General features: G+C 37.5%; 1 protein-coding gene across 1 annotated transcript in view; it reads left to right on the forward strand.

Moving 5' to 3' along the window:
• Positions 1–17,564, forward strand: part of MED12L (mediator complex subunit 12L) — a 325,697-nt gene that overhangs the window by 290,195 nt on the left and 17,938 nt on the right. The window contains exons 40-43 of the mRNA XM_041734039.1: positions 7,758–7,847; positions 10,142–10,371; positions 13,035–13,191; positions 16,286–16,372. Coding sequence (XP_041589973.1) covers positions 7,758–7,847; positions 10,142–10,371; positions 13,035–13,191; positions 16,286–16,372 — 564 coding nt within the window. The remainder of the gene's footprint in view (positions 1–7,757; positions 7,848–10,141; positions 10,372–13,034; positions 13,192–16,285; positions 16,373–17,564) is intronic.

Here is a 17,564-nt window from a genome sequence, read left to right on the forward strand (position 1 = left end):
TTTGTTCTCTCCCTGTCTCATTCTCTAGAAATGTATTTCAAACATACAGAGAAGAATAGAAAATATAACAAACACGAATGGACTTCCAGCCTAGCTTTACTGAATAATCATGTTCCGCCATATTTGCTCTAGGTCATTAAAAAAAAAATAAAACATTGCAGTATGTCTACTCTTGTTTCCCTTCTTTCCTATAAACAGGTAATCATTATCGTGGATTTAGTGTTTTTCTTTCTCCCGAATGTTTTTATACTTTTACTACATATTTTTGCAACTATGAACATAAACATAGAGCATTACTTTCAGATCCGAAACATTACATAATTGTCTCACGTGTATTATTGCATTGTTTTGCAACTTTTTATTTTTACCAGTTTTGAATTCTATCTACTTTGCTACATGTAGTTTTATTCATTTGTCGTGTTTGATGCTAGTACATTATGAATATTAGCATAATATTTACCCGTCCTGTTGATGATCATTTAAGTTATTTCCAATTTTTTCCCTTAACAATGCCACAGTAAACTAGTAAACATGTTTGTATGTTCCTTCTTCTCATATGAAGAAAAGAGAATATATACTTGGAAATGCTGATTTAACTTCCAAAGTGGTCATGATTCTCAGCAGTTATAAAAGAATATTTTTCTTCCTTCACATCCCCACTAACCCTTGATATTTTCAGATCATGATTTTCTCATTCAGAACAGGTGAAACAGTATTAGGACATTTTAATTTGTATTTCCCAATTACCTGTGAGTTTAGGCATCTTTTATAACTTTATTAGCTATTCAAGGTTTCCCTTCTGCAGTTCCCCTGATAGTATAATTTGAGTGTATTTCACAATGATTTTATTCTTATTTGCTAAAGGTGAGCAGAATAGCCTCATTGAAACACATCTTGAATTTTGACAATTACCTTTAATGCATTCACTCAAACAATATTATTTAAATACGTGTCAGTAGCAAAAATGAACTTTGGAGAAAACCCCTAAACTAGTAAATATGTCATGAACGCTATCATTTTGTTCCTTGGATGGAAATCCATCGTGTCCAAGGAAATGAGTGCTTTGCTTACTAATATTGGGCATGTCTCTATCTACTTGAATGATGAGAAAGATGTTAATTTCATTTGCTGAAATTAGGCACCTAATGTCTAGAAAATAACGTACAGCTTAATTTTTAGGAGAGAGGAGAGAAGAGTAGGGGGTGGAAAAGAGTGGACAAAGATGGTTGTCAGATCCAAATACAAATGTATGGATGCAGTGAATTATGTACCTACACCAAAAACAGTGAGAAGAGATATTTTGCTTGGGAAATTTTTTCCTATAATTTTTAGTCCTTAGTATAATAAGAAGTTTTTTATGATGGTTGATAATCCTTTGCCTTATCTCTATAAAACTCAGTGAGCTGAAAATTTTTAATATCTCATTAGCTTTTTCTAAATCAGATTCCCTGTCAGTTTGTAGACACTGGTGGCCTTATAACTATCTGTTGGCCGTTTGGTTGATTGAATGTGTGGTTAACAGAATGCCCAGTTTTCACCTGCACTTAGGATGGAGCTATCTAATTATATATCCTCCAACAATATATGACCCGCAGACTTGTTCACTTAATGTCTTGTGTGTTTAATGTGCCCCGCATGTCCTGTGCAGTCCTACTGGCGGTAGGCGAGGAGGACTCTGACAGCCTGTTGCTCACTGTGGAGTCCCAACATCCCTTAGGTACAGCAGGTGTCTGTCTGATAGCGCCCCTACTTCTTTTATGTCACCATTTAACTTCTGGGTTCTGCTCTCCTGTTACATGAATATTACCATATATGTCCAGTCTATAGTGATGTCATTTGGTGTATGAATTAATGAAGCCTCTGTAGGGCCTGGGTTTTTCAGTCTTGACTCCCTGAAACATTGTTTTAAAATGAACTATTTCGTATGTATTGTGGCTACCTACATCATTAGGCTAAAAAAAATCTTATCTGTATTGTCTGCCGTTTTCTTGCTGTCCCCTTTCTGTAGGACTTCTGTAACTCTGCTGTCTCCCTTCTGGAAGACTTTGACAACATAATGGTAACACCCCTGCTGTCATTCCTTTTTCTTTTCTTTTCTTTTTTTTTTTTTTTTTTTAAGTAAATTTTTAGAGCATTACTCTTTGAACATCAAAGTGAGAAGCGGGTTATTCTTCTATAGCTGGTAAAACTTATAGTCTTCATTTCACTGTAATTCACTTGGTTTACGTTTGAGACTGTAACACAGAATCATGAATGCATCGACCATGTTCAATTTGATGGGATTTATTTCTGAAAGTTTTTCCCTTTGATTGCCTCATGATTTTCATCATTTATGTGTACGGTATAGAAACCAATGGACATTCATGGCCTGGGCTTGGGAACATATACCAGTTCCTGCACCTTCATCTCAGTTCCAGTTTTGAACCCATCTATTCCTGAGCTCTTGCTTCCCTTTGTGGTAATTTACATCATTAGCAGAGGAACGCATGGCATGCTGATTCATAGGCCAGTGCAAGATAATGCCAACTGTGGTTATGAAATACACCCTTCTCATCACATCCCACTCACTCACTGGCTATTCTGAAATTCTCAACAGAACGCATCATCTCTCTTTTCTTTCCGGGACGGAGAAGATGTTTTTTTTGAGCGTAGGTCTTGTGCATGCATGTCATAAGACTTCACCTCTTTTGCTTTGCCTGGGCTAGCTAAGAATGCATGTTTTGCATTAAATTACTTATAGGTTTCTGTATCAGGTAGCCAACCCACAACATAAACCCAAGAAGCATTAGAATAAAAAAGAGCACACATCTCAGATGTGAATGTAAGTCAACTTGTTTCACTGCCAATTTTAATGGGTAACGTTTTCTGTACGTTGGTGAAAATGTCCGTAATTGCGTGTTCAATTTTTGAAGATATTTAGGTTATTAAATACTTGTCATGTGGGCAATTTCTTTAATAGTTATTCAGATAAGAAAAGTTTGGGGACTTCTGAAAATAATCAATTTTTCTATTAATTTTTCTTGACACTTTGTGGTGCACAGAGAGCAGGTGAGGTTTTTATTTAAAAACTTGAATAAAGTTTATCAAATTAAAAAATATTTTGGAGATAGCTTATGTTTGCTGTTGGGCATTTTGTTTAGATGATAATGTAAATTTGATAAAATAGAATTTGCATCAGTCATTGATTTTTTAAAAGAACAAGTGTTTATCGAACAAGTGTTTAAAGTCATAAGGTTTTTATGCTTTTTATATTCATTCAAATTAATGGAAATGTATGTATATACCTTTGCTGTCCTTTTCACCATTCTTATTTTCCTTTAATTTTCTCCATTATTAAGAATGTAGTAAGTGTGTATATTCTCAACCAGTCATATATTCATCACTTATGGACACGTTATTAAGAGTAATTTGTAAAAATTCATTATTGTGTGAGGTGTTTATTTTAGAATGAATCAGTTTGTTTCAGCCATTAATGTTACTGTTAATTGATTCCCAACCAAGTTATATTTTATATAAAAGCATTTTAAAAGAATCAAGCATAGGTGGTCAACTGGACCTCTTATATTTATAGAATTTTCTCTGTGTCTATTACTTGCAATCAAAATATACCAGTATGATGTGATGACAACAGTTTCTGGTTCACACCACGTGTCATTTTAGCCTTGGGCACCATTACTCAGTACCTTCCAAATGAATAGTCACAAATAAAACCCTTTTTGCTAGGTGACTCATATAACATTACCCACTGATTTTTACTGGGGGATTTTTTTTCCCTTAAATCAGCATTATCAGAAACAAAGTCACAAAATCTGGCCACGGTTTTTTAGGGTATGGTTTGCTTCTGTGCTTGAGACACTAAAACACCATTGAAAAGTTACTAAATAGGGATTTCAAAAATTCATTGCTAGTCAACTGAGTGAATAGAAAATCCTGGACCCTGAAATGCTGATTGTCAGGCTGTCAGCTAGTTGGAGGCATAACTAATTCTCTTGTAGAAAGAGATCTTCACATTTTTTTTTTCCAGTTGACTGAGGGGGAGTAATCGCTAAATGAAGAGAACAAGACCCAGAGGAATGAAAATTGTTTGAGGATGATTTATCAAGAATTTTAAACTTACTGGATGCATGTATTTCAAATTATGCAAAAGCCTTTTGAATCCCCATCTCTTTGGGTTCAGATACTTCACTTGTCTGATTACAGATAAAGCAGTAAGAGAGAATTGTTCTTACGAAGGCCAGGAAGAATGGGTCCTCATTAAATAGCACAGTTTCCTAAGTTTTTAGAAAGTGGAAGTTTTAAAAAAATGCGGTGGAGTTATGTTTCCTATATAGAGGCAAGCCCAAAGCAAAGTGCATAGAAACAAACAAGAGAGACCACATGTAGGAATTTACCTCCGGTAACAATGTAGAGTCTATGTGGTTGCCAAAACTTCCCAGTTAACTGTGGCTTATTCCTTCAGCATGTGTAAGTCAGGTATCTGAGCCATGGGACCTTGAGCAGGGGCACAGACACGTCTTATTTTCTCTTCTAGGCATGTGCTCAAATTCAAATGGCAGCTAGATAGGTACAAATATTTGGTCAAAAACCAGCCTCCTGAGTTATTATCCTTTTGCACACATAAAAATAAGAAGTTAATGTTACCTTTGATTGTCTCCGTTAAGCAGGATAAGGGGGGAAATTCAGCTACTTTGCAGATGTTAATGCAGGTACAAATAACCATTAGAGTGATAGGTGCTAAAAATTAAAATTGTATTTTCAAAACAAAAGAGTATGCTGAAAAATATGGGGCAATTGGAAAGCACTTGGTAAACTATGCTGAAGTATAAATTCCAATTTACTTCTGGAACTCTTGGTTAACAAATAAAACCAAATTGAATCTTAGATTTTCTCAATATTTATTGAGTACTTACTATGTGCCAAACACCATGCTCGAAACTGCTTACACATAAATGAAATCTTAGAAAGTTTTCAGAAAATTACAGATAAATGAATTATGTGTAATCAAGTTGACCACATGTCCTAATTTGCTGGGCATGGATGGTTCCACTTTGCATCTCTTGTCCTGGCCTGTCCCAGTTTGAATGATACATTATATAGTCTCTTCCAGATTTAATGCAGCAAAACCACTGCCATCATTAAGAAACTTACTAAATCTTAGTCTTTAGTATCCTTGCTTATCCCACATTGTGGTCCTTGGTCAGCATTTATAAAGTCACGTCCCTAAAGAACTTTTCTTATTCATCCTTTATTCAAATAATTCAGCTATTTGTATAAATTGGTATAATGTGTTTCTAGCATTTTTCTGAGGCAAAAGTAGAGCATTTGAGTTTTGTGGGAGAGACTGTGATATTTTTCATTCAAAGAAACTTGATGATAAAGCTAGAGCACATGGGGACTACTGGCCAGCTTGGAGTGTTTGATTTTTCCCAGGAAGAATATTGCATATCTGAATTGCTACCCACTGTACTTAAGTAGTAAGTCAGGAAAAATTGGTGGTAGGAGGGAACGTAGTATGTTTATAAATAAATAGTTTACCTTTAAACAAAAATGATTGACAGAGAATGCATGAATATTACAGTGTAAAAACTATATTTGAGATTTCTTAACCTTTTCTCTGTTTCTTTGAAAGTTAGTTTTTCTTTAAATGTTAATTTTGTAAATTTCTTTTTATGTAGAGTACTTTTAAATTCATATTTCTTATTTCTTAAATGTCCATGGTCTCAACTTTTACTTGGCAATAAGAGTGTTGCCCTGTAACTCAGATATTTACCTTATTAGTATTCTAGTTTTCTCCATGTGTAAGTCATGGTTCCTTTCATAGGGTGCTTCAGTAAGCAAAGGTAGAGTGACGAGTTTGAAAAGATCTGTCTTTCTGCACCTGTGCAGCTGTCACATACACATCTTGTTTCCCTCTAAGACAAAACACAGTGTGAGAATTGTAAACTACTTATGGATCTCAAGGATTTTAACTCACATATAAATAATTCATTTTTCTTCCTTTCTGTAAAAATGATAATATGCAAATATTTGTCCCCACAAAACGATATGCTATGTGTCAGAGACCACTGATTGAGGCGTGGCATTTTAAGATGTGATTGACCTAAGGACTCCTTGGCAGTGTTTGGAAGATCAAAAGCCTTTCAAATATTCAGGGGGAAATAGTTGTAGTTTCCGGATGGCCACACTGCCATGGAGTGAGTTCTCATGGAAGGAGTTGGGGCTCTTTTCCTTAGACCCAAGTAAATACAGACATAATTGCACTTAGATTAATCAGCTAAAGGCTGAGAGTATCTTTATGATACCCTATTGTGGAAATTGGGATTCTTGTTGAAGCTATTATACGCACTCTCAGAAACTTGCATTTGGCCCATGTATGGATGGACAGTCACCTTAAGAAATGCACTCAACTGATTTTATATGAAGATCAGAGAAAGGATTTTACTATATAATATATACATTTGGTCTTGGTATTTCAGTAACAAGTCTTACTAGAGATTCCTCTCTCCATTTTTTTTTATTAGAGAGAGTTTTAGAGGCTGTATGTCACTAAAGGATAAGCACTACATGAGGATTTAAATATTTCCATTTTTAATATTACATATGGAGAGAGACATCTTGTTATAACGGCAAGAAACCCTGGCTAAGTTCAGATAATGGCTTTGCCAGGTCTAGCTCAGTGAGCTTGCTAAGCAGCTTAAGCTCCTTAAGCCTGGCTTTTCTCTGAAGAAAAATGAGTAGGGCTGATCCTCCCTCTTTGCAGAGTTCTTGTGAGAAAATGGGAGTAAGAACAAGAAGCCCAATCTCTGGTGTAGAATAGATATTTAATAATTGTTGTGTTCACCCTTTAAAATTAAGTGTGTTCTCTCTGTTAGAAAAGTCTACACTACTTTCCAAGCACATTAAATGCTTTTATATAATTTAACACTTTTGAAAAACGAGGACATCTATTCTATAAAACAATAGAAAATATTTTGGAATAAACCCCATTCTTTATAATTACTAAGTCCTATAAAAGACCAGGGATGGTTGGAAGCTGGACCTCTTTTTGTGATGATTATCACAAGCTTCCATGAAATAGCTTCTGGCACCATAACATAAAACACATACAGCTGCTCTTATGTATTTTTCAAAGGGCAACACATGCATTAAACGAAGACTTGGTGAGCAGATTTTAATTGGTTTATTTTGTACTTCATTAGAGTTATATTTGTTATTAATGTAAATTTTTATCGATTGTATTCTAATTGAAGATTAGTCATGGGAGATACCAAATTCATCTCTTGACTACATGATTAAATAGATAATTTTAGGTCACTATGAAGAAACTTCATTAAAGAGTCATGAAATTTGTATATACTACATATTCTCTTTCTTTTATGGGAACAGAATGGTACAGCTCTGTGTTTTCAGATTTCACCCTTAGAGACTTACTGAGCCTTTCAGTCTAGAGGGACATTTCTATGCAGGGAAAGCTATCTCAGAGCCTCTCTCATAAGTAGACCACTGATTATTTTGGTTTGTATTTATGTCTGTGTTATTGTTGGAAACATCTATAGTCTTAGGGAGAAATAAGTTTAATAGTCTCTACACACATAGAAAATTGATGAGAAGTTATATTTAATGCAGCTTGGAAATCTCCAAGGTGTGTAAAGCATCTAATAAGATTTAGTGTGTTGGGTCATCCGGGTAATTAGCCAGGAGTGCAAATCAAGTTCTTGCTGTTATGATCAAGAGTCCACTTTGGCTTTGTTTTCCAGGGGCCACCAGGGGACCAGGCTGCTCTCTTTGCTGCACAAGCTCGGCCCTCCCCTCAGCTCCCCCAGTATCCAGGGCTGCAGCAAGCACAGGTACCTGCATTTGCTTTGCTTTGTAGATGCTGCTGGGTTTTTGTTGTTATTTTAAGATGTTAATTATTTATTCATGAGAGATGCACAGAGAGAGCCAGAGACACAGACAGAGGGAGAAGCAGGCTCCCTGCAGGGAGCCCCCTGTAGAACTGGATTCCCAGGACCCTGGGATCACAACTTGAGCCAAGGGATTTTTAACGTTCCTTAATTAAAGTGGGCAACTAAGTAAATGGGATATTTGCTCCTTATGGGGTCTAGAACATACTCAGTACCTCTACTTATAGATTATAATTGACATCTCAAAAAAAGCATTACCGATGATGAACAAGCCTTAAGATTCACTAATTTAAAGAGCATAAAACATTTCAGAAAGCTCTTGAATTAAAAATACAAATAAGCTCTCTACTGATGATGATGGTAAGTATTGAAATGCTTCACAGTCCCAGAGTACTTATTATAATGAATAACAATGTAATTCATGATCAAACTTATCATATTAAAAGATAGGATTGAAGAGGAATCATGCTAGAATAAGAAGGTTAATTGGCCTTAGAATCAGACCATGTCTTGGCAATTTACTAGCTGTGTTAACATTGTGCGAGTTATTCTGTGTCTTGGTTTCCTTCTTTGTAAAATAGAGATGAGCAATGTGAGGACGGAAGACATCCTGTGGAGCCAGCATCATGCATCATGCCAGACCCGTAGTAGCCGCTCGGCAAATGATAGACTTGCCTTAATATAATGCAACTCTTGAGCTGTTTTTTCTAATGATTTTGTTGTTTCTGCATCTTTATACTTTTACTCTGTCCCTCTCATAATGAGGAGCCTGGAGATGGTGGCAAGAGTGCTAGAGGGCCTAACAGTTTGCACTGTGCCCACAGCTAAAAGGCAATCTGCAACTGGTTCTTACAGGCACTGAGCCCCACAGCTGGATCCACGCATGCTGCTGGCTGGAAGTTTATTATGCGTTACTCTGGCTTCGAAGTCAGAGCCATTAAACCACCTTAGAATGTGGTTCTTTGCGGATTGAAGAGCAGGCCTCTTCTATTTAAATCAGTATTCCATTCTATAAGTTGCAGATAGTCACCCAGCAGAACTTCAGGTTTTTCGTTTACATTAGGTGTCAGGATTTAGGGGGAATAGGCAGTCATATTAATATTGAATAGAAAAATTAAATAATCAAGAGTATTGGTAGAGTGCTGAAAAGGGCTATAGTCCAACCAGGATTAGAGGGTATCAAATAGTCCCCAGTTACACCCTTACTTTCCAGTTAAGGTATTATTTTTTGGTGTGGTGGGGCTTTTTTTGTTTTGTTGGTGTGAGTTGTTTTTTTCTTTTTTCTTTTTTCTTTTTTAAATAACTGGTTAGTTACTACAGGCAAATTCATCAGATCCAAAGTGTAGGTGTAGTCATATATCCGGAAAGTATACTCCATCATTTTGATTTACAATGGACATAGGTAGCTTTTCTTTCTAATTTTGGAAATGACATTAATGGTGCTTTGGATCTGTTGAACATCGATGTCATCTGTGCGCTTAAGGTATAGATGCTTGCCTGATTAGTTCTATACAGAAACCTGTCTTTCCTTCCCTCAAAGTACTCAACTTATTCTAAAACTGATCCCTTAACCAAATGAGGATTCATGGTTGTTTGTTTCTTTGTTATTTTAATATATTAAGGGAGAGTGAACGAGTGGGAGGGGCAAAGGGGGGAGAGGGAGAGAGAATCCCAAGCAGACTCCATGCTGAGTGGGGAGCCCATTGCAGGGCTCAGTCTCACAACCCTGAGATGGTAACCTGAGCTGAAACCAAGAGTTGAATGCTTGGGACCCCTAGGTGGGTCAGCCATTGAGCACCTGCCTTTGCTCAGGGCGTGATCCTGGGATCTAGGATTGATTCCCACATCAGGCTCCCTGTAGGGATCCTGCTTCTTCCTCTGCCTGTGTCTCTGCCTGCCCACCCCCTGCCCATGAATAAATAAATAAAATCTTAAAAAGAAAAAAAAAAGAGTTGGGTGCTCAATTGACTGTGCCATGCAGGTGCCCCGTGTTTTTTTTTAAATGGAAATTTCTGATGCATCCTTATCTAGATAGTTCATCCTTATCTAGATAGCTTTCCCACTAGCCTTTTGCCTCCAGAATAGTCCTCCTCCTATGTTGACTTTTAAGAACCTCGGGGAACCGGGGAACCGTGACTTTCAGGGAGCACCTCCTGGCTTTGTTTTTGCCCCATATAGCTTAGTGATAGCAAAGTTGGTGGTAAATTGAAACATTGACTTCTTGTTCCCTCCTGCAGACCATGCCCCAGGGCTATACGATGTATGGAACGCAGATGCCTTTGCAGCAGACCCCACAGCAGCAGGCTGGTGGTGTGGTCTTGTCTCCCAACTATAACTCCAGAACCTATCCGGCCACACATTCCAACCCGGCGCTAATGGAAAGACTCAGACAGATGCAGCAGCAGCCCAGTGGCTATGTTCAGCAGCAGGCATCGCCATACCTGCAGCCCCTGACTGGCTCTCAGAGGTGATACATGTGGAAATAATGATTGCAATAGTAGACGCTCAAAGCCTTGTCTTTGTTCTGCATTGTCTAGGGCATGGTGCTTTATAATCACTTTTATGAGCTTGCATATTTGCATATAATTTGCATTGTGTCATCTCATTTTTAGTAGCATCCAGATAGGGGATCAAAATAAGCAATGCCCTATCTTGTTTATTTCATTTAAGGCTCCTGTAATTAAACTCACATCTGCCGTAGTATGAGTGCAATATTTTAGATGCAGTATGTTAGCTCCAGTGTTTTCCGTTCTTTTAAAAAGATTTTTGACTAAAAATATCTTAATATGAAAAAATTACTGGTTACTGTTAGCAATGTCTTACTAGAATATTTGGACTGGAGCCATAAAGTATGTCATTGTTAATACTCAGTGTGCGTGGTGCACATAAGAGTTTTGCTCTATTTTAGTTTCCACCTTTTCTGCTTTCAGGTATGGTTGGCAAAAGAGGATCATGAAAGATTCTCAGTTCTTGCTGTAATTGAATCTCATAGACATGATGTATGGTTACCACCAGGCACATGTGTCTATTTGAATTAGAGATTAATCAAGATTAAATTAAAAATTGCGTTTGTCAGTCACACTAGTCACATTTTGAGTGTTTAGTAACCACGTGCAGCCAAGCAGAGCCCACTTTGAAGATGTGGGACCCGTGCAGTCACACAGTATCCTGTGTTTAGAAGGCTCCTGTGCTTAATTTAATGATATGCTGTCACCATCTTGAAAATCCTACTAGTTTTTGGTCAAGGAGCCTTGCATTTTTGTTTCATACTGGGATCCAGAAATGATATAGCTGGTCTTGGAGGCCAGTAGCTATCTTAATGGACAGCACAGCTGTAGAACATTTTAGGCATTGTAGAAACTTCTGTTGGATAGCATAGGTCTAAAAGAACTAAGTTTCATGCAAAATTTTTAACTATAGCAGACAGCAGCTTAGCTTCCATGTGTTGGCAGTCAGTCTTTGAGCCTGGCAGGTTGGGATGGTTGATGGTAGCACATTTGGGAAAATAAATAAATTTGGAGAAACATGCATTGTATTATTATTCTAAGTGGAGCATAGCATATTGACTTGAACTTCAGAGCTCAACAGTTGTGGTGTTCAATCCCACCTGTGCTCTTTCCTGCCTAACTTTGGGAAGTCATTTCTAGCTCTCTGTTTTCTCATTTTTAAAATAGGAATAACAAAATGCAAATATAAACCACAATGAGCTATCCCCTCTCATCAGTAAGAATGGCTAATATCAAAAAGATAAGAAACAAGAAGTGTTGGCAAGGAGGTAGAGAAAAAGGGAACACTTGTGGCCTGGTGGTAGTGATGTAAATTGGTGCAGCTGCTATGGAAAACAGTGTGGAGCTTCCAAAAAAAAAAGAGAGAGAGAGAAAGAAAAAAAAAGAAGAAAGAAGAAAAAGAAAGAAAGAAAAGAAAAAAAGAAAAGAAAAGAGAAAAGAAAAGAAAAGAAAAGAAAAGACCATCCAGTAATTCCACTACTGGGTATTCCAGAGAAAACAGAAACAAACACTAATTCAAAGTCACCCCTATGTCTATTGTAGCATTATTTACAATAGCCAAGCTATGGTAGCAGCCCAAGTGTCCATCAAAAGATGAATGGATGATAGAAAAAGAAGATGCCCTTAATATATAGAATGGGTATTACTCAGCCGTGAAAAGAATGATTTCTCACCATTCATGATCATGCGGATAGAGCTAGAAAGTATAACGCTAATTGAAGTAAGGCAGTCAGAGAAAGATACCATAAGATTCCACTTAAGATGTGGACTCTAAGAAAACAAATAAAAAGCAGAAACATACTAAGACCTACAGAGAACAAACTGGTGGTTGCCAAAGGGAAAAGAACAAAGAGAGGGGCAAAATAAGTGAGGGGATTGTGAGGTACAGATTTCTAGTTATAAAATAAGTTAGAGGGATGAAAATGTGTAGCATAGGGGGTATAGTCAGGACTATTGGGATAACCTTGCAGGCTACACGTGGTAGCTCCCCTTCCGTGGTGAGCATTTCATAATGGATTGCTGAATCTCACCCACTCATGTTTAACTGCAGGCCATGCAATGTGAATGCAGAATTTCTTATATGTGTTTGAAAAAAAAAAATTGAGCTGTTTCTCATTTCTAAATCACTGTCCAAAATATAAATGTTGACTATCTTTCAATTAAAAGTCTAAAATAAATAAAATGGGGATAATAAAACTGCCGACCTCAGAGGATTGCCATGGAGAGTAAATGAAATAATACTTTTCAGACTCTTAATAAAACTGTGCCTTCTCCAGAATAAATGCTCAAGTAGTGTCACTTATTGTTTAAAAACTACTAAACTATTTTTTAAAGTAATTTAAACATGATTGCAATTTTTACCTTGTATTGAGCACGCTTTGCTGTCCCTTGTCCAGTGATTCCATCTCTCCCTGGGAACCTAGATTATCTTTAATCACTGGTCTCTATTGCATGTGAATTTTGTACAGCTGAATACTGAACACGGTTTTGGTTTGTGTGTGTGTGTGTGTGTGCGTGTGTGTGTGTGTGTGTGTGGACATAATGTGCCTGTGGCACTGATTAAAAATATGCCAGCTTGCCTGGGTGTGAAACCAAGTTGTTATTTTTTTTTTTTTTTTACCAGACTGAATCATCAGTCCCTTCAGCAGAGCCCTCTGGTAGGTGGAGGAATCGATGCGGTGCTGACTTCCACGCATCCCAGCCTTCCGTCGGTGCCCCTGCCTCAGGACCCGATGAGACCCAGGCAGCCGCAGGTTCGACAGCAGCAGAGGCTCCTCCAGGTCTGTGGCTGGGGGTGAGGGCAGCGCAGGAGGGGGGGGGTCTCAGCAGTCCTAAGAAATAAGAGGCACTCAGGCTTTCATTACCCAGTTCTCAGGAACCCCCAGCATGATTGACACTAGGAGTTCAGCCGGTGAAATTTAGTTCCGACTTGGCCAGAGTCTTCTTTCTCGGTGCTTTTCCCAGGTCATGGGCAGGAGGGTGCATTATGCAGAATGTCTTTCCCCTTTGACAGAGGTTCGAGAGAGGGTAACTGGCTGCCTTTATCTTAATAGTGTAAACATCAGCTCACCCACTCACTCTTTAACAACAGGCCATGCAATTTGAATGCAAAATTTCTTACATGTGTTTGAAAACAAACAGAAGCAAGATTGAGCTGTCCCCAGCTTGCGTCAGATTCCCAGAGAGCTCTGTCTAGAACCCAAAACAGTATCTCTGACACTTCTGGTCCCATTTAAGCTGTGAAGTTGGAGTGAGATAGGTGGGATATTTCATAGTGTCATTTATTTGATGTAAATATTTAAGTACCTTAGACAAAGGATTCCTCCTCTGGACACATTTCTACTTCTAACTTACTCATTTAGGGAATATAGGCTATTTATGTTTACCTGTTGGCATTTGTAAAGTTCATTATTAGCAAGTTTGTCCTATGTTATTTGTTTGGATATTGTCTGGTAAGTCTGTATGGTGAACTCTTCTCAGTAATTCACCTTGAGATGCACTGTCATTTTATGTGTTACTAAGAAAGAAAGAAACCACCACCAAAAATGGGGAGTCTAGTAGAACTGGGGTACCCAATATACCCTTGGAATGAGTTCAATAAACCTGTCCTGCATAAAGGGACAGTAAAGTAACATGCATGTCTCAACCTTGACCCTGGTTGGAGGGAAGAAAAAATACCTTGTCTCATTATTTGAACCACAAGTTCAAGTGGGTTTGAAATCTGAATTCAGTGTGATCCCCAAAATTCTAGTTGACAGTACCTCCAGGATAGGCATAAGCCAACACAGATCCTCCAAAAAAAAAAAAAAGTTCTGTAATGATTAAATGTCATTAGTTCTAAGATGTCATTAGTTGCACCTCAATTGTTAAATGGTGAAAAAAAAAAGGTTATATCACAAAATTGATAACATAGTAATTGGTTTAGGGGAAGTGTAGCCTACAAATGCTCAGTCTCACTGTATAGTTGTTATCTCCAGCATGGTAAGAACCCCTGTCATCCCTAGTTTTGTCATAAGTAAATGTAAATAATTATAGCACCTACCTCTTAAATGTGTAGTAAGAGTTCAATAAGAAACTATAAGTAAATCACTCATTTGGTAATATTAATAATTATAATATTATATTATGATATTTTCATAAGTAATTTTATCTCAGATTCTGAGGGTATGTTTCAGAACTTTATAGGACTGATATTTATATTTCCCTCTGCTTTAAATTACTCATTTCCAAACCACAGAGGAAAGTTATTACATTAGTTATTTACTACTTCCTGTCTTCTGTTGCCTTTTCAAGGCTGTACATTTTGAAAGTATTTTTTTCCTTTGGTTTGTTTTTTAATATGTACCTTTTTTTCTTTTTTTAATTCCGAGTAGCGTAATATGCCCTTCTGGTAATTTTTTTCATTACCACAAATTCCCTGGAGATAAAGGAAAGGGTTTTGCTTTTGCTTAAGGATTATACTTACTCCACTTGATGGGATGAGTACTGGATGTTATATGTTGGCAAATTGAATTCAGATAAAATATTAGAAAGACCAAAAACAAGAACAACAACAAAAAAGAAAATCTAAACCTTAAAAAAAAAAAAAAGGATTATACTTACTCTTTTCTTTGTGATTGACTACAACCATAAAGGAACAAATTGATAATTACGAAGTTAGGTTGATTTTTCTTAGAAGAATTCACAGAAAACCAAATGAAGAATTGGCTTTATATTGCGATCCTTATGGTTCTGGTCCCACTTGCACTGGCCCAGTTGGGAAGGACCCTGCCCAGACCTCTTGCTAGAATTCCATATTCATGAGTATTGGCACCTGTGGGAAATACCTTGCCCTAAACAAGACAAATATTTTGGGGGATAGTATGCAAACCAGGTTGGAAATACAGAAGATGAAAAGAAGTCTGGCATTATCTAGAGGAAGTTCGTGGGTGGAGGAAATGTTGAAGGTCACTGAGACCAACCACCTATTAATATTTTCCTCTCCTCTGTGTCCCACATAGTGGATGAGTAGTTTGTATTTCTTCTGTGACATGGAAGTGTTTACTAAGGGCTCTTTATTTAAGCCAACTCGGTCACTGACATAATTTGTTTTTATGCTGGTAATTTTTGCCAGAACTTCTCACATACACGTCTTACTTAAAAGAAAAAAAATTCTGATCTTCAAGAATTACTCCTCTTCTTCTCCCTGTTTTGCTTTCTTTAAGAAGTCTACATTGTTCTTTTAAAAAAAAAAATTAATCTTCAGGAGTTCCTCCAGATGCCATAGGGACTAAAAAGGTAATTACTTCGTAGTCCGTTTCCAACCTGCTGGTATAAAAGATAGGATAAATTAGATGCAAGAGCAAATAACACGAAAGGTGTTAAAAACACTAAGTATGGGATCCCTGGGTGACGCAGCGGTTTGGCGTCTGCCTTTGGCCCAGGGCGCGATCCTGGAGACCTGGGATCAAATCCCACGTCGGGCTCCCGGTGCATGGAGCCTGCTTCTCCCTCTTCCTGTGTCTCTGCCTCTCTCTCTCTCTCTCTCTCTCTCTCTCTGTGACTATCATAAATAAATAAAAATTAAAAAAAAAAAAACACTAAGTATAAAAAGATGTTCCAGGACAGCAGAGGGCAATATAGACAGTGAATACTGTGACTTTGGAAGGAAGAGCTCCTTGGGGTTATGTGGTCCAAGAAGCCTACAAGGGGACAAGATTTAGGTCCTACCTTGAAAGAAAGATGAATAATGTTTGTCAAGACAAAGATGCAGGAGGTAGCTGTTTATCATTTTTGTTCAGCAAGGTAATTATATGCAAGGTATATAGGGGGAGGGAGGAGACTGAGCTGTATTACCCCCTCTGTTTGAGTGTCTAATCCTTTTTTTCCTTGCAGATGCAGCAGCCCCCCCAGCCCCAGCAGACCCCGCAGCCCCAGAGTCAGACCCTTGGTCTCCAAGCGATGCAACCGCAGCAGCCTTTGGTAAGGCCTGGTGTTTGGGAACCAAACGTGGGGTTCTTCTTTAAAGGCAGGTCGGATTTTTCATCCCATAAGATCATTTGTTAAGAATCGAAGTAGCTTAAATATGCCCTCACAAATTTTCCCTAGAACTTATATCAGAGTAGTATATTTGTTTTCACAGGAAGATATAAATAAATATTTGGGGTTAAGTAGTTACATCATTTTTTCCTCTTCAGATTTTTTTCCAGACTTTTTCATGGCCTAAAATATTTATGTTGAGACACTGCTTTTCTTCTAAACGTTAAAGTGATAATTTACCTTATCTTTTACAAGATTATCTTTGTGTTTTCACTATAATTTCAAAAAAGCATGAGTGTGCTTTCTAAATATTATCTTTACTGTTATAAAAGAAACTCTGACTTCAGCCAGTTATTTTCCATAAGAATTTTCATGTAATTAATATAGTCGTGTAATTCTTTAGCTTTGGAAGTCAAATTTTGAAAATGTGAAATGCGTAGCATCAGTGTTTCCTGAAACCTCAGTAGTTTACACATCCTTTATTTTTGCAACCGCCGTATTATTTACTTAAGCATTTTTCTTTAAATTGCCTCGTTTTCTGTTTACCTAAATAAGTATGTCCTAAAAGGAATTTGTATTACTACCATCAATGGTCACATCACCTGCCACATATTGGAAATATCTGTAAAGATAAATATTTATTCCAAAGGTTAACTGAACAACATGAGTAGTGTAGAGTGAGTCCTACCTAATGTGAGCTAGCTTACTACTGCACTTTGGGAAACTCTGGTATAGACTCTTTTTAGGATAGGATTATAAAGATTGAATGGTTTCCCCACTTCTGCACTAAAGAAAGAAGGACAGAGCCAGGGCTGTAGTAGGAGACATCAGATCAGGAGAGCTAGGTGATAAAGAGTGTAGTGGCCAAATAGACTGGAATAGGACACCCTGGGGCATTTTACAAGCCTTGGCCAGTTTGAGCCCCATTTTTAAGGAAATTCTTCTTTATCATGAATCTAGTTTTTCTAGCTCCAATTCTTTTTTTTTCTCCTTTTTTTAAAGTATTTTATTTATTAATTCATGAAAGACACACAGAGAGAGGCAGAGACACAGGCAGAGGGAGAAGCAGGCTCCATGCAGGGAGCCCCATATGGGAATCTGGGATCACACACACCCTGAGCCAAAGGCAGACGCT

The sequence above is a fragment of the Vulpes lagopus genome, chromosome 19, assembly GCF_018345385.1.
Source record: "Vulpes lagopus strain Blue_001 chromosome 19, ASM1834538v1, whole genome shotgun sequence".
Lineage (NCBI taxonomy): Eukaryota > Metazoa > Chordata > Mammalia > Carnivora > Canidae > Vulpes > Vulpes lagopus.